Raw genomic sequence first — 23039 nt, 5'->3', positions numbered from 1 at the left:
GTGTGCAGAAGCTGCAGCTTTCAGCAGGAAGCTGGCCAGCCCACCGCAGGCACGCTTCCTTCCATCCTGTGTCCAGATGGCCGGTCCTGCTCAGTGCAGTCCAGGGAGAAAGATGGGGTACAAATGGTCCATGTTGGGTTAGGCACTTGGCAGGTGTTTGTGGAGCGTGGTTCTTGAAGGCAGCCCCGTGGACTCTTTCATTTCTTCCCTACCCTCTCTCCTCCTGAGCCCCAGAGTGACAGAGCCCAAAGGCCTGGCCCTCCCAGGTCTGACAGAGAGAAGGAGCCCAGGGAGGGAGAGAAGCCTGCTGGCTGCCAGCAAGAGCAGCAGTCACAGGGCAGAAGGGAGCCCTCATGGCCTCTGGTTAAGCCTTTCTTTAGTGATTCCATCAACATCCCTTCTGTGAACATTTCCCTCCAAATGGAGCAGCAAGAGGCCATGGATATAATTTGCTTTGCCAGACTTCAGTTCTTTCTTTACTTATTTATTTTTTAGATTTAAATTCAATTAATTAGCATATAGTATATTATTGGTTTCAGAGGTAGAGGTCTATGACTCCTCAGTCTTATTTCACACCCAGTGCTCACGGTGTCACGTGCCCTCACTCCTTAATGTCCAGCACCCAGTTACCCCATCCCCTCAGCCCCCTCCCCTCCAGCAACCCTCAGTTTGTTTCCTAAGAGTAAGAGTCTCTTATGGTTTGTCTCCCTCTCTGATTCTATCTTGTTTTATTTTCCTTCTCTTCCCCTATGATCCTCTGTTTTGTTTCTTAAATCCCACATATGAGTGAGATCATATGATAATTGTCTCTCTCTGATTGACTTATGTTGCTCAGCATAATACCCTCTAGTTCCATCTGCGTTGTTGCAAATGGCAAGATTTCAGTTTTTTGATGGCTGAATAGTATTCCCTTATCTATATACCACATCTTCTTTATCCATTCTTCTGTCGAGGGATGGCCTAGACTCCAGTTCTTACAGCCAGTAGAGCACTCCACTATACTTCCCCTCTCTGGTCTTTTCACTTGCCACTGCTCCTGCCTGGGACACTTCCTTCTCCTCATCAGCATGCTCAGTTTGGACAGCCTGCCTCTGAGGGTCATCCCTGAGGGTGGGTGGCGGCCTTGGCTGCCTCCCCTGGGTCCCCCCACAGTCCAGGCTTTCCCATGGATCGGAGGCATCTGTCCTGCCTATTGTGGTGACCCATCTCATGAGCCTGGAGCTCAGGGATGGTGAGGGCTATGCTGTCTTTCTCATCCATGTCTCTCTAGCTCCCGGGATGCCTGGGTAGCTCAGTCAGTTACATGCCTGCCTTTGGCTCAGGTCACAATCCCGGGGTCCTGGGATGGAGCTCCACATCAGGCTCCCTGCTTAGCTGGGAGTCTGCTTCTCCCTCTCCCTCTACCCCTTCCCCCTGCTTGTGTTCATATGCTTGCTCTTTCTCTCTCTCTCAAATAAATAAGTGAAATCTTTAAAAAAAAAAATTCTGGGACCATCCCTAACAAGAGGGGGGTGGCTGGCCCTAAATTGGACAGGTTACTTACCCCTCTGACCCAGGACAAAATGGGGGAAAGCACCAAATTCCTAGGGTAGGTAAGAGACAGTGAGATCAATATGCAAACTCTTGTCTGAGGGCCTGGCTTGGTAAATGTAAGTTCTTTTTTCTTATCTTCTCCTTCAGGAAAACAGAAGGGGAACTGACCATAGAAGGGAGAGGGTCGGCAGCCCATCGGCTTGGCTGGCAGTGGATCTAAACTGGCAGAGGACTCATAGACCTCCCATTTGAAAAGAAGGTAAGGAGCCCTTTGTGCAGGTGACTGCCCCGCCTGAGCGGATCACACAGCTGGGGCCCAGGGCCACAGAGAGAAGAGGGTTGAGGGGCACCAGAAGTCGGGCCCCTCCGATGCCACAGCTGGCAAATAGGCCTTAGCTGGAAGCAGGGTAAGAGGATGCTTTCATTCCACTGCAGGCTGGCATTTTTCAAACTGCTGGGTGTGATTCATCAGGAAATCAATTTAACAGCTTTGACCAGCATTAAAACAAAAGAGAACAGAAAATAAGATGCTGCCTGTCACTACAGTCCTATGAAACCTCTGGGGCTGGGGGTGAGAGGATGATTCTGTGGATTGAGGTGGCCGGGGCCATACTTGAGGGACCCATAAACTACTTCTCAGCTGGAGGGAGGGCACCCCAAGGGAGATGGGTGACCCGGGGACGGGCTGTGGAGTTTGCAGTATTATGATGGCCCCACCGGCAGAAGCAATCATTTGGATGGAACCTTCCCCGGTTGGCACTGCAGAAGCTTCAGGGCTGCCTGGTTCCTCTCAGGGTGACCCTTGGCATTTGTGGAAATCTGACACTTTTCTGCTCTCAGCCTCTCATTTACTTTTCATAAGACTCCTGGGGTGAGGGGAGAGATGGGGTGTCCATGATATCATTATCCCACTTCAGAGATGAGGAAACTGAGGATCTGAGCCAGCAGGGTGACTGCCAGATGCAGAACTAGATGTCAGACTTCCTAACTTCTAAGTGAGCCTGCTTTCCACACCATGACGAGAGTGCTCTGTGTTTAGAGTGTGGGTTCAAGACACTGGCTGCCCATTGGGAGTACCTGGGCACCGCCCACAAAATTCCAATGTCTGGCTGAGCTCCTCCTAGGACCACTGAAATCAGAATCTCCACAGGGGCTGGACATTGGGGAAGGAGGTTGGCTGGTGGGGGGCCAGTGGGGGATGGGCGGGGCATCAGTATTTTCTCAAGTTGCCTCAGGAGACTCTAGTGCAGGACCAGGATTGGAAACCGCTGCCACCATGGGGCCAGTTTCCTCTGTGCTCATCTTCTCTCTCAGGCCCAGCCCCAATTCAGCCAATTCAGCCAAGCTGCCTGCAAGGTACATTGGTGCCTACCAGCTCAGATGGATGTCACTGTTGTTTTGCTGAGTAACTTCCCCAGGGAGCTGCTGCTGGGGCCCAATTCAAGGAGCTCAGGTCTCCTGGGGCCCCCTGAGAGGAGGTGTGATCAGGGATGTGGGGAGACAGGAGGCTCTGACAGATAGACAGCAAACAGCTTAAAGGGGTGGCAGGCTGCATTTTATTCATCGTTAATTTCAACACCCTTCAACTCCTCTCTTGGAGTACTGCTCAGAAAAATAAATGTATTGTTTAAGAAACCCTGCAGGCTTGCCCCACATGCTCTAACCCCCCTCCTGAGAGAACACAGTAGCATAGAAAATGATTTGTAAAGCAAGGGGGAACTTCCCTGGGGAGAGGGGAGAGGAGGAAGAGGCTGAAGGAAAGGAGAGGAGGGTCTCAGGCCCTGTGAGTACAGAAATCTCATCGCTTCTCAGCACTTAAGAAGGCGCCTGAAGGTGCCAGGGCTGCTCCTAGGAAGGGGGCTCAAGTCCAGGCCCCGAGTCCATGCCGAGGAGCATGCCCTGGCTCAGGAATGGTTTTGGCAACCCTTCCCCCACCCCAGCCCACAGAGACTGCAGCCTCCAGCCGCAACCCTGCAACCCAGAAGCCCCAGTGTCTCTTCTGGACTCAGAAGAACCCGAAGCAGTCTGTCTGGCTATGCTTTCCAGACAGTGTATGTGTGGAATTGTGCTTTTTGTTTGTTAAGAATGTAAAAAGTTACAGTAGGACGGAATCCTCCTGGCCCACAGCTCCTGGGGCCACCACCTCTGTGGGCCTCCACCCGCCTCAGTTTCCCAGAAGCTTCTCCTTTGGCTGTGAGGGCTCAGCTCCCCTCACCCCGAAGCACACAGGAAGAGGGCGTCTGTTAGGAGGCCTGTCTGAGGGGTGGAGGAGCCTGCGTAAATTTAGCAGCTATCTTCCACGGTTTGGCTTGGGTTTGGACTCTGGCTTCTATGTAAAACACAGATTCAAATGCATGCAGAGTGTATGTGAAACTCCCCCAAGGCAGAGAGGAATTTTCCAGGCCCAAGTAGATCTCCAGGGAGTTAAAAATGGGAAAGCTTTCTTCTCAACGTGATCCAGACTGGGATTTTTCCTTGGGGAAAGGGGCTAGTAGCTCCTGGTAAGGCTGGTGTGTGTGTGTGTGTGTGTGTGTGTGTGTGTGTGTGCGCGCGCGTGTGCATGTGTGTGCATACGTGCATGTACGTACACATGATATGGTGATGTGTGAAGCTCCTGGGCAAATGCCTAGGACTGTATAGCATTTTCCACAAGCTGAGGGCCTGACACAGCCTGAGCCTTCTGACTCTATCCAGGCCCTGGGGACTCTGGCTTCAGTCAGAGGACAGAGGAGCCTGACCACCTGGCCTCGTTAGCAAGCAAGGATGTGGGGGGCGGAGGGCAGGCTTCCTTACCTGTCTGCTCATCCTGGAGAAGTCCCACAGCCACTCACTTAGACCCTGGCCTCTGTGTCGCCACAACGGGTGGCAGGGCTGCTTAGAGCCTCACAGCCCCAGCCTGAGAGGGGTGAGTATGGACATAAGGTGAGACAGCAACCCCAGGAGCTGGGGGCAGGGGGAGTCATAGACCACTGGGAGCTACCAGCCGTGGGTCCAACTGGAGATCCCCACATGATGGGAGAGGGCACAGTAGCTAAGAGGATGGAGGCTCACTTAGCCTGAGGTTCAGAAGAAACTGCACCAAAGAAAAGGGGTCCCTATCAACATTATTATTCCCAAATGATGGTAGGACCCCAGTTCTGGTTCTCGACACTCAGCAGGATGCCAAAGAGGCCTTGAGGCAGGGGTTGGGGCTCCAGCAATCCCCCTAACTTTGGGAACCCAGCCTCTCCTCACCCCCCTGGGAAGCAGCCCCTGGCATTTGGGACACTGAGCCCTTTGGCGAGAGGTGAAGGACAACAATGTACTGAATTTGGGTAAGGGCACTAGGGGAACATGGGCAAAAAGACAAGCATGACTCTGGATCCTAAGCTCCTTTTGTATGTTGGAGGGCTGGTGTTTCTCTGGGAGGTTGATGAGAGGGAAGGGTCCCTTCCCTGTCCCCATTCAGCCAGGCTTATGGCTCCTTCAGAAGCTTGCTCAAGCTGCTCGCAATTGTCTCCTTCCCAAGGCAAAGCAGTGGAGAAGTGAAAACAGAGAAGGCTGCAGCATGAGCAATTTAGGATAGACTTTAGGAAGCACTGCTGACAGAGAAGACTGCCAAGGAAGGTTGTGAGTTTTTCTTCTCTGGAGGTGGGTCCGGCTCCCTCCCGTGGAGACGCAGCTCTGTGCAGTCCTGCGTGCTGGTCAGTGGGATCCCCTGGACACCTCCTTGGCCTGTCTAGCTCAAAGAACCTCGTTAGCTAGGTCTTAAGCTTCCTGTGCTGTCGCTGGGGCTCATGTCCTCTGCATTGGCTGCTGTTTTGCCTGCTCACGAGTCCTCATGGTCTAGATGCCTCCGTCATGGGGCTCTCTAACCCCTCTGTCTGCTTCAGATCCCCAAGTTATTGCTTGTTGCCTGGGTGACACCTCTAATTGGATGCCTTTTCATCTTTCCTTCTTTTAGAGGGATTGGCATGACAATGTATTTCTAGGCCTTATGAGAGGGCCTTGGTCTAGAGCATATGTGCCTCTCTCGGTATGCTGTCTCTGCAGTGTGACCCCAGCCATAGCTTGGGTGGGGCAGGGGTGTCACCAGCTGGCCTGAGTGACGGTCACCGTGACTCCTGAAGCGTGGGCCTTCAGGATTTAGTAAGACTGACCTCTCTCCTGGCCACTCTGCCTCCCTGCCTCACCCACAGATTAGGGTCTGTGGTTTCAATCCCAATCCCAATCCCAATGAGAAATTAATCAAAGTAGCTAGAGTATCATTTGGATCCGAACACTTTTTCCCCTTCTGGTCATGAATTGGAGCAGGGAAAGGGGAGATTGACGTTGAAACATGACTCCTAATGTGGTGTGCATGTGTGTGTGTTCCAGGCACATACGCTTCCTTCACTGCCGGAAAGGGAGATTCCATGGCCTCCCATGCCTCTCGGGCATACAGTGTGAGGCATCCTGGTGTTTCTCCAAGACTTCCTGTCAGAAGCTGTGGATATTGGTGGGTCACACCATGTCTGACTAGACTCTGGCATTTGTCCTTGGGATCATCTCTTTAGATGAGGAAGAGGGGCCAGAAGAGGATTGTTCCTTTACAGTCCAAGAACCCCCTCCTTTCAATGAAGGCAGCATCTGGCCTTCCTCCAGGTCAGGGACCTCTCTGCAGCAGAGGGCGGAGAACCAGTCCCTCAACTGGACAATCAACCAGCGCAAAACTAATTCCAAAACTGCTTTCATCCACCCCATCCATCAGCTCCCCCCGCTCCTGCCTTCCACCACCTCCAATACAGACTGTGCGTGGAGAAAACAAATTCACTTGACTGTCAGTGGAGGCCAAACAGGGCTTAGAATGGGATCTGTCCGCAAAAACATTATGGGCCCTGGAGCCAAATTCTCTGACATTCGCAGGATGGCTGCTTTGGGTTCCTGGTGCGGCAGAGCTCGGACTCAGAGGAGGAGAAGGGGGTTTTGCAGGCTGTGCTCTGCACCCTTAGGGGGAAAAGAAGCTGCTCAACGGGGAGTTAAGAACTGAAATCCACACCAACAAAGCAAGATCTTGTCTGAGAAGACTCAGACATTCCTGATTGGTAATGAAGAGCATTCCCAAGGACAACACTGGTAGAAGAAAGGAGGGTTGGAGGATTCTGTGATGCGCCCCCAGCCTCAGAGATCAGCTGGCTGAAGCAAAACAGGGCTTGGGGAGCCTGTGTGCTCCCCTCCCTGCAGCCACCCTGGGTTTCCAACATTCAGAGTAGCTGCCCTGTGTGTGGGGCTAAATGCACCAACTCCAGGCTGAGAAAGGCCAGCTGAGCCCCTTACCATCCCAATTTCCAGATCTCAGGGAAATGCCACAGTCTGCAAGTTGGTGCTGTGTTTCATCTCATTGCATAATACTACACCATTCTCCGTGTGTAGCGGCTGTTCTATTTATATACATCGGTAGGCAACATATGGCTCTCCCCACCCCCACCTGTCAAAACTGTGACTACATCACTTCTGACGACCAGAAGGAAGCTGCTAGGCTGGGCCAGGATTCTAAATGCTGCGGAGGTAATTCGGAGCCATGAGAAGTTGCACCATATGCTTTGGGGTTGCCGGCTGCTTATGTGCATGGGGACGGGGTTCAGTGCCAGTCTGAAAAACCCAGGAATGGACCTCTCCTCGCTGCAGCATGCACCGGGCGAGGGTCTGGGGTGCCACTTTCTCTCGCCCAGGAGGACAATCTGCCGGGGCCCACGGTTCTTCAAGAGGGGACCCAGGAGGAAAACAGGCTCCCCCAAAACCTGCCCTGGATAACATCAGGCCTGGCCAAATAGTATTTCTTTTAAAAAAAAAAAATTTTTTTTTTTTTTTGTTTGATTTTATTGGGTAAAGATTAAGAAAGCGCCAGCGTCTGAGAGAAGGAAAGCAAACCACGGCCGGCGGCGCGCCAGCCTGCCGAGGGTCCGTGGCGCGGCCCGGCGGTCTACCTGGAGGCGCTGGTCTCCGCCAGCCGGTTGTTCATGATGCCCAGCGCGCCCACACCTCCGGAGAAGCCGTTCTGGCGCGTGTTGACGCACACGCTGCGCGGGTAGCCGTTGGCCGTCTCCGACAGCTGCTTCTGCAGCAGCGCCAACGACACCTTGTTGGAGGCCGTGAGGTCGCGCATGGAGATGAGCTCGCCCGACAGGCGGCGGCCCTCGGCGTCGCTGTCGCGGGCCGCGGGGTCGGCGCCGAGTGCGGCCAAGCGGCGGCGCAGCCGGGAGCCCGGCGTGATGGCGTTGCGCCGCGAGAGGGGCGCGCCGGGCGCCGGGCAGCAGCGCGCGCAGCAGCGGCAGCTCAGCTTGCGCAGCATCCAGTTGAGCACCTGCTTGATGAGGATGGAGATGACGTTGAAGAGCGAGTAGATGCAGCACACGCCGAGCAGGATGAAGAGGAAGTTGCCCAGGCGGTAGAGCCCCTGGTTCCGGTAGGCGGCGTGCTGGCTGCTCACCAGGTCCCCGAAGCCGATGGTGCTGAAGGTGACGAAGCAGAAGTAGAGCGAGTCCACGTAGTCCCAGCCCTCCACGCTGGTGTACATGGCCGAGGCGCAGCACGATAGCAGCACAGCGAACAGGCCCAGGATCAGTAGCACGTGGTACACCGAGGGCTTCCAGCCGGCCAGGCAATCGGCCTCTGAGAGCGCCGAGCCGCGGCGGAAGGTGGCGGGCAGCAGGCCGCTGCGGCGCAGCTGGCGCTCCCGGCAGGCGCGCATAATGAAGGCCAGCAGCGAGATGATGCGCTCCAGGAAGAGGTTGAAGAACAGGATGGTCCCGGCGCAGCCGAACAACCCGTAGGCGATGAGGAAGGCCTTCCCGCCCACCGTCGCGGGGGTGGTCATGCCGAAACCTGGGGAGACAGGGCAGGGGTCAGCGAGGCCCTGGCTAGGCAGGTGGTGCCTGCTGGGTGGCGAGCCGGGCGGGCATACGCAGGTGCTGCCGTGGCTTCTTCCCTGAGTGGCATCACTCAGAGGAGGGGAGACGGTGCTTAGACATTTCTCTCCCTTGGCGGCACTAGGCTTGGTTCCCGATTTCGGGGCGAGGCCTAAACTGATGGAGGAGACACACCCCTTGTCTTGGGGATCTGTAGATTGAAATGCGTGGGGGCAGGATGGCCACTAGGAAAGACCCATAAAGACTCAGGAAATGAAACCACTGTGCAGATGCAGACCACTGAGATACCTACAAAGCGACGAAGAGATGTCACCTGCTCTCCCACCCCTCAAATTGTTTTGTTTTTTGTTTTTGTTTTAAGGTAACCAATGCACATGTGGGCATACTTAGGACAGAATTCCATAAAGGCTTCATTTTAACCGGGGTTACTAGGGATGGGGTAGAGTGTGTTCAGTCTGGGTAGCTATGCATGATGGTCTCTAAAAGGGGGTTTATGAAACTGACAAAAAGATTGAGAATGAGTCCACAACCTTCAGAGTGTGAGCTGGCTCCGTCGTTGAGTGTCCAACCTGGGGCCTATCCCAGGACCCTTGGGTCATGACCTGAGCCGACTGAGCCACTGAGGTGCCCTCATCAATGGATTTTTGTGGGAGGCTTGACATCCCACCAGTGTGCTCAGGCCCCTGCCATCCAGGGCAGTGCAGCTCTGCCCCTCCCACCTGAGCTCTCAGCCCACTTCTGGTGTGGTCTCTTTGTGGGACCCATGTTTGCCTCACTCTGGTTATAGAAGGTACAAAGACTTTGGCACCAAGATTCACTGCTGCCTGGAGTCTGAACTGGAAATGGATCATCTGTCTGAACAAGCACCATGGCACCTTTCAGCTCCTATGCAGCAAAAATTCAAGGGCATCCCTGTGCAATGTATGCCCCCACGTCAGGAGGTCTGCCTGTGTGCTGCTACTGGTGGAGTGAACCAGTCCTGGGAACTGGGTGGATAAGAGTTTTGTCTCACTTGGCTTACTATTTCCTTAAAAGAGCCAGAGGAAAAAATTTTTATTTTCAGTAATTCCTTAAGTCTATATACTAATCATTCTCTAGATTCCCTGGAGGAAATCTCAATAGCCTAACCATGGTCATTTTCTGCTTAATGACTTAAGTTAGGAGGAAAGCTTATGACGATACCATGTTGAAGAAGATGAATTATATCCCTAGATTCAGATTTTGTCCACAAGATGGTAAAAACAAAAACAAAAACACCAAAACTGTATTAGCAGTGTGACCAATTTAATAGAGGGACTTTTCCACCATCAAGGGGAGCCTGGGTGGCTCAGTCTATTAAGCATCAGCCTTAGGATTGAGCCCTGAGTTGGGCTCCCTGCTCTGTTGAGAGTCTGCTTCTCCCTCTCGTTTTGCCCCTCCCCTGTCCATGCTCGCCCCCATCCACACCTCTCTTCCAAACAAATAAAATCTTAAAAAAAAAAAAAATCTTTAAAAAAAAAAAAAGCCCAACCTAAGTTCTTGAATTCACAAAGAAATCAGTTCTGAATCCATATGGTTATATGTGGTTATATGTGAAGTGAAAGTGTTTGTATTTGTGTGTGCATGTGCACATTTATATAAAGTCCTACATTGATGACCCAAATATCCAACAACACAACCAAGTCACAGTCTGTTCATACAAGGATATAGCATTGAGAAAGCATCGACCATAGCTACTTGAAATAATAAGAATGAGCCTCACAAAAGAATGTCAAACAAGGAAGCTGAACACAGAATACCTTCTGTATTATTCCACTTATAAAAAACTCAAAACTGGGCACCTGGGTGGCTCAGTCAGTTAAGTAAGTGTCTGCCTTCAGCTCAGGTCATGATCCCAAGATTTGGGGATGGAGTCCCACCTTGGGCTCCTTGCTCAGCAGGGAGTCTGCTTCTCCCTCTGCCCCTACCCACTCGTGCTCACATACTCTCTCAAAAATAAATAAAATCTTTAAAAAAATTCAAAACCAAGCAAAACCAAACTATAGTAATTTTTCAGGAATACATTCTTGGTTGGTAAAATTATAAGGTAAATCAATTTCTTTTTTTAAGCTTTTATTTATCTGAGTAATCTCTACTCCCAACACAGGACTCGAAGTCATGACCCCAAGATCAAGAGTCGGATGCTCTCCCAACTGAATCAGCCAGGTGCCCCCCCCCCCATTTAAGTTTTTATTTAAGGGAAGTAATTTGAATAAAAGAATTGGAATTTCCCCTGGGCATGGCAGGGGGGGTAATAAATTGGAGGGGATACAGAGGCCTCTGGGATGTTGGAAATGTTTTGTTAATCTAGATAGTGGTTACATGGGTGTTGTGTAATTATGTGTTTTATGAGGGTTTTGGTTTTTTGTTTGTTTGGTTTTTTGTACTCATGATATGAAAAACTTAAAAAACCTCCTAGACTCTTAACCCTAAGAGACCTTAATTCTGACCTACCTCTCACTGTCTAGGGGAGGGAGCAGGAGCAGAGGGAACATGGCCTGCAGCTTCTTGGGGCAGATATCATACATGTGTCCTGGCTTCTAGCCTGGTGCCTAGACCATTCTACCCGACACTGCTTCTAACACACTGAGGAAAAATAGCACCTGTAATAGGGGATTCCTTTGCTAGATTCCAGAAGAAATGGAAAGTCCTGAGCCTGGAAAATTAACACCTGCGTGAGAGAATATGGGATTTTCTGAGACAATGGGATTTTTGCAATCTTTACGATTTTTAGCTGAAGTTTCAAACATAAGAGTGACATGTGGTATGTTATCCTCTATTTGAAAGAGAAATTCTTGATGCATCTATGTCGGATTACTAGAAGTCCAAAATGGGTCTGGTGACTAGCACACCTCATCTCCAGGCTATATGGAAAAGGCTAGAAATTATCCAGGGATAATGGGAGATGGTCATGAAGTAGCAGCGTTTTTGTGGCAGAAAGTACTGTGTCATCCTGTACCCACCCCCAGGGCAGGTATGGGGGTGCGGTCAAGAGCCTCTCTGGTTGCAGCCTCACTTCCGGAGGCTAGCCAAGCAGCAGACACTGGGAGGCCCAGCCAGGGCCACTTGTTGCAGTATAGCAAGAGTTTGGGAAGAGCCAGAGGTATTTCCTAGAGTCTGAAGCCGTGCTGGAGAGTCCTCTGGATGGGAGGCTGGCTGGAGCAGCCCACACAGGCAGGGGTGGGAAGAGGAGAGCAGTCTGCCCTTCTGATGATGCTTGTTGCATCAAGTATGTGTGAGAGTGACACGGTCGAGCAGAAGGCAGCCAGATCTGAAGAGACTCTGCCCAAGACAGTTGCTGCTGGATGCAGGGGCCCCTAGAAATAGGAGGCTAAGGGGCGGGGTGCTGGGACAGTGTTGGAGGTACTCACAGGAGGTAGGATGGAGAGGGCAGGCCCACTAAGGGAATAGCGCAGGGCATCTCCAAAGACCCAGAGATGGGCCCCATGAACATGCATGTTCGTCCCCACAGTGGCCATGGCAGTGCTACCAGCAATAGCTAAGAAGGGATTATAGTGGCCCCAGTGATGTCAGACCAAGAGGCAAACAGATTGCCCCTCTCTCACTGCAGGCCCCTTAATCTGAGGGCCAGGCCTCAGCTGGAGGGAGAGGCTGAGCTTTGATTAAAAGAGAACTTGAAGATTGGATTTAGATTAGGTTGAGATCGGACTGGATATTTGAGACTGAGTTTCAATTATAAAATGGCTGGTACTTTAAAAAAAAAAAAAAAAAAGGACTAGTTGGAAAACTCTAGCATTTGCCCAAGATGTGAAGGGATCCAAAGCGAAGTTCTTTAAGAGACCAGATGAAGACCATTGAATAAACTGGTTCCAACTGGACTTAATGCATGGAAGGCCACCCCCCTCCCCGACACACCCCCAGTAGGCCGCCTAGCTTCATCTCTGCAACAGCAGTGAGGGAGGCATACCCCACCCCACAGACAGGAAATCAAAGATTAGGGGTGTAAGTCGTTGTCAAGGCCCCACAGCATGAAAGGGTAAGCTGAGACAGAAACCCAGGTCTGCCAGTACCCACCATCCACATTCTTCCCACACTGCCTTCCCAGGGCACTGTGGGCCTCCATTCCTCCTAGAAAACCTAATTTCCATTCTCCGGGGCTGGCAGCCAGGAGCGTGCTTTCATGTGGGGAGGCTGACCCTCAGTCACCACTCCTGTCCCCAGGCAGTCCTCTGTCCCCTTGTGGCTCTCTTTCCACTGACCACTGCTGGAGAGAGGGGCCACTGATCCTCCTTGATGTTCCCACCAAGGTGGCTTCTTCACCCCTCTTGTGGCTCAGTGAAGACAAGTGTGACTTTGTAACCAGACTCAACCCTGGGACAGCAAGAGGAACACAATGCTGAGGGTACCTCTACTTTTGGCTAACTGTCTGGCTGATTGCCCACAGGCAGGGGACTCATCTGATCTGCCTCACAGGACTGCCCCTACCTGACCTACCTCCAAGTCAAAGGCCATGCCCTCTATCAGCAGCATCCTCGGATTACTCCAAACTCCATGTCTGGCTTCCCAGCCTCTCTCTGGAGCTGGGTATCTTTTTTTTTTTTTTTTTAAGATTTTATTTATTTATTTGAGAGACAGAGTGCGAGCACAAGTAGGGGGAGAGCAGAGGGAGGAGAAGCAGATTCCCCACTGAGCAGGTAGCCCGATGCAGGGCTCAATCCCAGGACCCTGAGATCATGACCTGAGCAGAAAGCAGACACTTAACCAACTGAGCCATCAGGAGCCCCTCTTTTTTTTTTTTTTTTAAATTTTACTTATAATTTTTTAAAAGATTATTTATTTGAGAGGGAGAAAAAACATGAGTGGGGTGAGAGGCAGAGGGAGAAGCAGACTCCCTGATAAGCAGGGAGCCCAAAGTGGGGCTCAATCCCAGGACCCAGAGAGCATGACCTGAGCCAAAGGCAGACACTTAACCAAGGATAAGTTAAGGATACGTCTCTTTGCTTGACGATGGGATTGAGAATGAGAGGAGTTTCCCTACCAACCATTCTCCTTCCCTGAGGGGGTGTGGCCTTCTCCTAGGGCTCCTTTAAGGTACACCCGAGATAAGCTGCTGGAAGACCAACACCCACCCATTCACTCCGTCAGCAAACACAGTTTGGCAGGTTTTGTGCTCGGCTCAGGGATATGGTGGAAAACCAGACAGATGCAGTTTCTGCCCTCACAGAGTATCTGGGCTGTCTTCTTAGACGTACTGACTTGTATTTCTCTGCTGCCGCAGGCTCACCCCCAGACCAGGGCACAGCGTTTCCTTCCTGCGCCCACAAAGAGGTGGGACCAGAACTTATTCTGGGACCTCTGCATGGCCACGACCACAGGCCCAAAATGGTGCCGAATGCTTGACCGGCTGTGGTCCCATCATCCCAGAATGAAGGAAACAGGAGTCTCTGACAGCACAGACAGCACCCAATCAAGGTCCCTCTCACCAGCCCTATTCCTGAGGTCTGGCTCTGTGCCCACTGTACCTCCTTTTGCTTTCCTACAAACGACACTGTCTGCTTAGCTCAAGAGATAGGGTGGAGGTGACAGTTTACCCTCCTTCCCCCATTCATACCCACAGCCTCAGAGCTCTGGGGGAAGGGGGTTGCTGAGGCCTTGGGGTCAGGCTTCTTGCTGAGGGCTGGGGGTGGGGGTGACGTCTGTGCCTAGCGCTGGTGTCTAGCCAGGTGCTTCCCAGAGTAGAAGAGCTGTCCCCCAAGCTCTGATAATCTGTGGGGAGCCAGGCTGGCCCTGGAGGGGGGCCTCGAAGACTTAGCGGAGAAAAGGCAAACCCAGCCATCCTGAGAGTCCTTTCCCTCCCCCAATCACACCCTGCAGAGGCGTAATCTGTCCCCAGTTTCGCACCAAGCCTGCTGTTTTGTTTATGCCACAATTGATCTGCCATCCCAGTTTGCAAAGAGCAGACACTTGGGGGCTTTATTATGCCACTTTGACAAAAGCTGTGAAGCTCGTTTCCACAGCCTGTCTGGTGCCGCCTTCGCAAATGGGGCCCTGGTGACAGGGCCTCTGGAGTTCAGCTCCAAGAGGCTGGAATGGAGATGGGGAGGCCGGTACTGATCTATGTCGGGTGCTCCTGGCTGGCCCCTCCGGGCCGGACGCTAGTCGCATGTCATCTCATCCAGTCCTCCCAGACACCCTGTGAGGGAGGCATCATCAGCCCCAACAAGGACAAGGGCTAAGGGGGCTGAAGGTGGTTGGCTGAGTACCAATTTGTAAGTGGCTGAACTGACCCTGAAGCCCCTTCCGCTGGGCCAGACAGAGGGGGGTGGGTCTTTGCTCTTCCCTGGGGAACATTTTCCTGGCCACTCTACAGTGTCAACTTGGAGAAGGGGAGATATAATTTATAGCCCAATCCAGTATACTTTTGAAAGTAAAAGGGGCACTAGTAATAATTTCCCAGAACAGCATAGAGAAATCAGAGGGGATCCAAGCAACTGGGAGATATGATTAAAATGCAGATTCTAAAGCAGAGGCCGGTTAGGTCAGCTGGTTAGAGTGTGGTGCTAATAAAATGCAGAATCCAAGGTGGGTCCCACTCCAGAGGTTTATTTTGTGGGCCATGAAAAGGGCCAGGAATCTGCATTTTAACCAACGTTCCCTCATGATTCTGATGCAGAAGGGCTAAAGCCAGTTCTTTAAGAAACAATGTTACAATGTAGCGCTGAAGGTCCTACTGGTCGAAATTTGCCTGATTTCAACTATTTTGATTTAAATGTCTTAATTTCTTTAAAAAGAAAAAGGCTTTATTAAGGTATAGTTAATACATAAAATTGTAAGGATATTTAAAGTGTATATTGTTGATTCAAATTTCAAGTGGCCTGCAACGCTTGTGGCAGATATTGTACGTCTCCTTAAGAACACGTCCCACCATGGGGCGCCTGGGTGGCTCAGTGGGTTAAAACCTCTGCCTTCCGCTCAGGTCATAGCCTCAGGATCCAGACCACCATCAAGCTCTCTGCTCAGCGGGGAGCCTGCTTCCCTCTCTCTCTGCCTGCTGCTCTGCCTACTTGTGATCTCTGTCTGTCAAATAAATAAATAAATAAAATCTTAAAAAAAAACAAAACAAAAAAAAAACAAAAAAAACCCCGTCCCATCTCCAAACGCTGAGTGAGGTAGCCAGGCCACTTGAAGAACCACCCCACGTCCAGGGGCGGGCTACGTGCTGGTTTAGCCAATGGAAACGACCCATCCCTTACTGGGATTGGCTCAAGGATGGATAGGCCTAAATCAATCAGGGCAGGACATTTTTCTGGCTACAGAGATGGGTGCAAGAAGGGGCATGTGACCCCATTCAGGCGAATCAGATGAAAGGAGATTTGCTCTGGTAGTTTTTGGGCAGAATGATGGTCACTCCAGAGCCGCCCTGGATGTGGAGGGAGCGGAAAGTGGCCCCAGGAGTTGCGGACAGCCATCTGTGGCAATGAGGTGGAGCCAGCCTTAGATGAACCTGACATGGCAGGTGGCCGAGTGGAGGCAGCTGAAAGAAATGAGGCCATCATGACCCCAATGAGTGGTCAAATCAAGCTGGCCCTGCTGTCCATTCTACCTCCAGACTTCCAGTTGCTTGAGCCCATAAACCCCTTTTCCTGCTTACACCTTCCATGACACGCAACCAAACCAAATAACTAAAATCAACTGCTGTGATGGTGAAGGGCCTGGGCAAGCAGCTCAGGGTCCAGGAAATAGGACCAGACTTGAACTCAAAGATTTTACCTCTGTTGTGGCCTCTATGGGCCAAGTGTGAAGCAAGTTGGTACCGCGAGCTTCTGAGCCTCCATTTCTTCATCTGTAAAATGAAACCTCCCAAAGGGAATGCTCTTTGTAAACCGTAATATGCTATGCCAGCCTATGTTCCTGAAGATAATAAAATAGACTTAATGGTTTTGGGGAGAAGGGGGGGCGGAGAATTCCCAAAATTTAAAAAAAAAAAGTGGATGAACGTTTATTTATGGCAGGACTTTTCAGAGCGCTTATTGTGTTCCTGTGATTTATGAATTCGAGGGGCTGTCCTAACACTCTCCAGTGTTCCCCCAAACTAATCTGACCACAGATTGTATTTGCCTCTAGTGAACTTGAGTGTTTCCGAGAATAACCTTTGGGAAATGCTGCATTCTACCCTCATGAAGACTTAAGGATGAGACATTTTTAAAAAATGCTTGAGGAGTGCCCACATTTTTCAATAGTCACCGTGACAATGCAGTGCCTAGAATAGAATAGCCCTTGCTTTGCAGAACGTGCTTGAGCTAAGCTTGTCAAATGAATAAAGAGACTCCCCTGCTTGTTTGGAGCAGTGATTCTCAAACTAGATTGCCTAGGACCCACCTGGAGATCTTGTTGGATTCTGGGGCAGGGCTCCCAATTCTGCATTTGTAAACTGGCTTCAGGTGATACCACTCCAGCTGGTCAGGATTTTTATTTTAAGTAGCAAGCACAGATGACATACATCATTAATTACCTTCAGGGGCCTGTCTCCACAATGAGACTGGAATCCCTTGCAGGTGGGGCCACATCATACTGGCTATTTGGAACTCTTTCTCAGGTTTTAATCCTAGCTCTACCACTCCCTGACTGTGTGTCTTTAACCAAATTAATTAACCTCTCTGTGCCTGGATGCCCTTATCTGTAAAATGCAGATAACTTAGCTACTTCAATAATTTTTTGTATTGAGTTAATATATGCAAAATACTTAATGCCTAGCACATTAGGAAACCCTTAATAAAGATTTATTAATCTTTCTCTGCTCTATAGTCAACCAGGAAACCTTATGTGAAGTCAGCAATCACGGTTATTTGTTGACCGAATGACTGAAAGTAAAAATTTTAAGAACTTTTCGATGGTGAGCATTAACTATCATTGACACTGGGAAAACACAGGGATGGGATCAACAGGTAGGGATGGGCAAGGCCTCATTAGGGTGTCCAGATAAAATATTGGAAATAGGGTTTCCAGATAAAATAAAACTCCCAATTAAATATCAAATCACTTTTTAGTGTAAGTATGTCCCAAACACTGCGTGGGGCACACTGGCACTAAAAAATGATCCATTTTTGGGTACTCAGTTGGCTCAAAGAAGCATGTGACTCTTGATCTTGGGGTTGTGGGTTTGAGCCTCATGTTGGGCACAGAGATAACTAAAAAAAAAAATAATAATAAAATTAAAATGTTATATATTCAAGAAGAAAAGGAAGGGTTATATATTGGGGTGCCTAGCTGGCTCAGTTGGTAGAGCAAATCTCAGGGTTGTGAGTTCGAGCCCCATGTTTGGTGTAGCAATTACTTAAAAATAAAATCTTAAAGAAAAGATTCACTGTTTATCTGAAATTCATATATAAATGGGTGTCCTGTATTTTTACTTGCTCAGTCTGGTCACCCTACCCGTGGTTGCACTTGTCTGCATGGCACAGTTTTCTGGGAAGTTTTTCCCAACATCCTCATCTCATATGATCCTTTCTGACTGGCTAGAGGAAAGATTAACAGCCTCATTTTAATAATCAAGGAAACTGAAGTTCACTGGAGACTGGGTCATGCTCAAAGTCAGGCTAAGCAGCCAGGCCTTCCCCTTCCCCTGCCTCATCAAGCAGGGAGCAGTGGGAGACTCCGGCTGGGCTGTAGGGTGGAGGGTCCGATTTCCATGAGGCTGATCTGTGGCGAGAGCCAAGACACTGATTCTGGGGAGAAGGAGGGCGGCTCCTCTGTGGAGCTGCATATGTGAGAAGGCGTCAGGCCATCATGCCAGAGAGACTTCCCTGGGACACAAGCCCAGGCCCTTGGAACCTCGGGGCCTGTCCATCCTGCTCTAATCACTACCCTGGGGTCAGGGGAGGGGGGTCGCGGAAACAACCCCAGCAGCCTGGGTAAGCCCCGAACATTTTGGGAGAGCTGGGGGCTGAAAGAATGGCTGGGAAAAGTCACTAAAGCATTCCATGAGGAATAAAAATGTGGCGGGGGCTATTTATAGCTGACATGTACTGAGCCCTCACTACTTCCGGGCCCTGGGCCAAGACTTCACGTATCTCCATACATTTGAAACTCACGACGACTCCGTGAGGCACTGGGTTTCATTCATTCCAAGTCACAGCTGTTTTCCTTTGAATTTTAACATGCCTGAAACCAGGCTGCTTCTCAACAATCGATGACCTGACATAGTTTATTTGGCAACATTTAAAATTCTTAATGGCATATACAATATCGGTGCATTTATAATCAATGGTGTGATTATAATCTCAGATGGGATGAACCACAGTGGGAGGTTATTATCATCCCCATTTGTTAATTAGCAGATGTAGTCACATTTAATAAAGACACTGAAGTTAAATAACTTGTCCAGATCACACAAGTGGCAGAGCCAGGATTTGGAAGGAGAAGAAGGAGCTTGCAGTGCGGCAAGGGAGAGTCAAGTGCTGGGGAATTAGGAAGAAAGAGAGGTAGGTTGCTTTTGGCTGGAGCAGCAGGTCTTCACCGGGGTGCACGGGAGAATCGCCATCGCCAGGGAGACTTAAAACTGTCCCCAGTGCGCAGGCACGCTCGCCTCGGCGCTGGTCAGAACCCGGGCTAAGGTGGTCCGGCTGGAGCGTCTGGGAAATACTGACGGCGGAAGGCGTGTTTGCCCAGAAGGGTGGGTGCGGTTTCGAGTGGCAGGAAGTAGAGGCCCAGCCTTGAGAAAGGCGTGCGCATCAGAAGAGTGCCAGGCCCAGGGCTGGCTGTGTGTCGGGGGGGGGGGGGGGGTTCAGTCTGGCCCCTAGAGAGTGTCCAGTAGCCCTCGCCTACAGAGTGCGTGACTGTGTGGAAGAAGGAAGAGGACCATGTGGGAGAACTTCCCCTCCACCTTGTTCTCAGGCGGAACATCATGGGAGCATTGTGGGAATGAGGCCTCTAGAAGCTTCTCCAGCACCTAAGCCTGACATCCAGCAAAATGCCCTGCCTTGTATAAACTTCCATGCTCTGGAAACCTCAAACTGCATTAGACAAAACTGGCTAGTCTCCATTACTGTTCCTATAGGCTCGGGAAGGACCAAGTCACCCTTCTTGGAGCGCTGGGAGCAGTGTCTGTGGCGTCAGGCTCTTGCCTCACTTGCTAATGGGGCAACATGTTAGTTCTCCCTGGAAAAAATGGCCTGCCGACTGCCTACCTCAGAAGGTTATTGTGGGGAGTCAGGGAGGAGGTGGTTCCCCCAGCTTCCCACAGTGCCTGGGACATGCTGAGTGCTCACCAAGCAGCAAGCTTAATTGGCACGGGAGAGACACAGCCCTTCCATCATGATTCAAGGGCATCAGGTGAAACCTGCAAGCCAAGGGCCAAGCAGAGACTTGAAGTTTCCGCAGCTGGAAAGCTCCCCATCTACACATCCCAGATCCCATGTTACCACTGACTTTCACCTCTCTGGGCCTCAGTTCACTGGCAGTTCCAGGTAAGTGGTCCCACCCATTCTGGTTGTGTTTCAGGGCTCTGGTCCCTGAGCGGGTTAAGAGGCCCAGCTAGAGGCAGGCACTGCCTTCTTCCATCCCCAAATCCACTGTGGTACTGGGGCGGGATGCTGGAAAACGGGACTGTTGGTGTCATGGGCTGTTGTATTGGTTGGCGCTTGTGGATTTGTCTAGATTGCAAACTCCATGGACAGCTTCCCAAGGCCAGTAGGCCTTGGTACCCTTCTCTCCATGGCTGAGCGTGGGGTGGGGCACACAGAGGATGCTGGATGACTCAGGACAAAATGGCACCGCTTGCAAAGCATCTGGGAAATGTGGGCCCCTCCTTCTCCCATTTGCTTTTGGCTTGTTCTGGGAAAGGTTTTCGGATGAACTTTGTTTGAGGAGACCAGGTGGGGGTAGCTGAGAGGGCAGAGGGTTAGGAAAAGAGGACTGAACCCCTCCCCACCCCACCCCCAAGCTGCAGGCTGGTGATGTTTCACACTAGAAAAGTTTTTGGTAAACTGTGAGCAATGGGGAAGTGACCTCAAGAACTAGTCATGAACCTTGGCACAGCTTTCCTGGCCAGCTGGGCTGACTTGAACCTCATACTCTGTGCTGCTTCTGTGGGATTAAGGTTTTCTCTCCTTACCAGAAATCATTCAGCAAAATGAGTTATTAAAAGCCAGTTAACTACTCCTGCCTCCGGGTAGCTCCTGCTTAACAACCTCTCCCGGGGAGCAGCTGTCAAACCCAGGCCCCACGGAGCTGGCGGGGAGATGAGTCATTTACATGGAGCCCATCCTCCGTCCTGCCCCCCAGATCTGTCCCTGTCTCTCTGATGACTAATTCTTCTCAGGGATGAGATCACTGGCCCTCCTGCCCCCCACCCTCCCCAAAGAGCAGAGCCCTAGCCTCAGTCCAGGACTGGGGGAGAAGGCTGACTCCAAGGCGAGCGGAGGCAGGACTGGTCCCTAGTGGGACCCAGGCCTGGCTGGCGGGAGCCTGGAGTCAACCTAGTAACAGGAGGAAAGACTGCCTTGGCCTCGCTTCTTGCTCTTGGACCCCCAGGGCCCTGTGCAGGCCTGGGGTGAGGCTGCTCATTCAGGGAGGAGAGCTTGAGAGCTTGAGAGCTTGAGAGCTCGCCTGCTTGGGTGTCACTACAGTGTCAACTGAATCTCTGATCACCTCTAGTCCTGTATCTAGGGGAGCAGAGGTTTTCAAGCCCATTTTGGTTCCTGTACAGCAGAGTCTGCTCTCCCATGGACAGCTCACCTCCTCTCAGTCAGTCCTGCTTTCATGTATCCTGACCTTCATCCGTGCCTGCGGAGCTGCAAGCCATCTTTGAAGGAGGGCCTCTGTTCCCTGCTGAGGGGAGACATAGGGAGGGAAGTCGGGTGCTGGGAAGCTGGGTTCTGAGACTTCAGGGACAGGCACCCTGTGCACTGGGGGCCCGTCTTCAAGGCCCTGGTCTGTATGAGGAGTTGTCGCAGCACTTGGCTCATCCCCCTTCACAGAAGGCCTGTGGGCTGCTCCAGGGGAGTGATGAAGACAGAGGGTGTGATGTGGACAACCTCACTGTTGAGAGCTGCAGTGGGAGAAATGCTCTCGAGGGTCCCCGCAGGACCCCGTGACTGCCCTGGTACTCACCACATGACCCCTGCCCTGTGGACCAGCAGACAGGCTAGGGGGGCTGCCACAGCGTCTCAGCTCAGGGGTCTCTGTTAGGGCCTGTCTGTGTCAGGAGGGATTGTACTTGTGGCCTCTGGACTGAGGCTAAGGGGTCAGGAGGGCCTCCTCTTCCCCACGGGGCATGGCTGCTCCTACTGCATGTTCCGCTCTCAGCCACCTGCAGGGAAGGGTGCCGGCTGCCGGCTCACAGCAGGTGAGGGAGGGATGGCTTGGGTATGGAGCCCTACCCAGTGCCCAGCTTTCTGCTGGTGCCTTCCTAGAGGTGCCCCCAGAGCAGCTCCTGGAGCTGGTGCTTCTGGTCCTTATTCAGGTGAGAAAACCAAGGCCCAGAGATGTCAAGTAACGAACAAAAGAACACCAGGGCACAGGTCCCAAACCCGACACCCACGAGCTCTCCATTCACCCTTTTGAGGTGCCACTCAGCCTTTGGCTCAGAGAATACCCTGTGACCATGCCCCAGAACACCACAGCATGATGGGAAACTGTGGCCAAAATGCCTGCCCTGGGTCTGTGGCAGGAGTGTGCATCAGATCCTGAGTGACTGGAGGTGGAAGCTGGGGCTCGGTGGCATCAAGGACCTTGTTCAGAGTCCCAGACAAAGGCAGACAATGGAATTCCAGCTCAGGTTTGCCCAACCCCACATCCCACGTTCCTTATCAGCTTGCCTTTAGCCTCCCTAACCCCATTCACAGAGAAAGCTGATGCCTTGGAGCCCTCCTTCTGCAGACTGCCCTGGGGGGCGGGTGGCTGTCCTGCTCCAACCTCACCAAGCTCCCAACAGGAGGACCCAGAATTTCTCACACTGGCACTCAAGGCCCTGACCCACTTTTCTAGCATCAGCTTCCCTCATTGAACATTCGTCCTCAGGCACTTGGGTCCCTTCAGTGCCTTATGCAGACACCCATGTTCATTCACCAGGAATTCATGGAAAGTCTGCTCTGTGTCAGGCACTGGAGGACAGGAGGCAAGCAAGATGGGCAGAACTGCAGCCTACCCAGAGCCTTGCATGGAGCAGATGCTCCACAGACACTCCCCCACCACCATGTCTTTGCACCTGCTGTTCCCCACCTTGCAAGGCCTGTGGTGACTTCTTTCCTTTCTTTATACCTCTCTGAAGCCCATTCATCACCTGGTGGCACATTTAGCTTTGCAGTGGCCCTGTACTGTTGACCATGTCCCAGAGTGTTCTTTACCCCTTTGTGCTTCTCTGTGTTGCCTTGTCGAGGAGGAAGACCAAGCCCATGTCTTATATTTCCCCTCTCCCTGTACAACATGGGTGCTCAGGGAAGAGCTGCTGAATTCCCAACGGAACTGGCACGTTGTCTAGTGGTCACCCAGCAGGGCCCATCCCAGAAACATGGTTTGCACCTTAGTTTCAGTGAATTCATCTCACATGTTTTTGAGATCTGCTTTGTGCCTGCCATGGGTCAGTGAAGGGAACACTGTGATGGACAGTATCTATCGTCTGGGCCCAGCAGCCAAAGGCCA

At 51.6% G+C, this 23039-nt stretch overlaps 1 protein-coding gene and 1 long non-coding RNA gene across 2 annotated transcripts in view; one reads left to right on the top strand and one right to left on the bottom strand.

Moving 5' to 3' along the window:
• The first annotated feature begins 1577 nt into the window (after positions 1 to 1577).
• On the top strand, positions 1578 to 9909 carry LOC125109421 (uncharacterized). The gene is made up of 2 exons (XR_007130232.1): positions 1578 to 1792; positions 5890 to 9909. It is a non-coding gene; the product is annotated as an uncharacterized LOC125109421 (long non-coding RNA).
• KCNK12 (potassium two pore domain channel subfamily K member 12) overlaps positions 7358 to 23039 on the bottom strand; it is a 48762-nt gene continuing 33080 nt past the window's right edge. Inside the window, exon 2 of the mRNA XM_047746353.1 lies at positions 7358 to 8376. Within this exon, the coding sequence (XP_047602309.1) occupies positions 7475 to 8376 (902 nt within the window). The 3' untranslated portion in view covers positions 7358 to 7474. The remainder of the gene's footprint in view (positions 8377 to 23039) is intronic.

This window comes from Lutra lutra, chromosome 9 (assembly GCF_902655055.1).
Source record: "Lutra lutra chromosome 9, mLutLut1.2, whole genome shotgun sequence".
In the NCBI taxonomy this organism is placed as follows: domain Eukaryota; kingdom Metazoa; phylum Chordata; class Mammalia; order Carnivora; family Mustelidae; genus Lutra; species Lutra lutra.
Note: the sequence above shows the minus strand (reverse complement) of the source record. Positions and strands in the feature narration are given on the sequence as shown.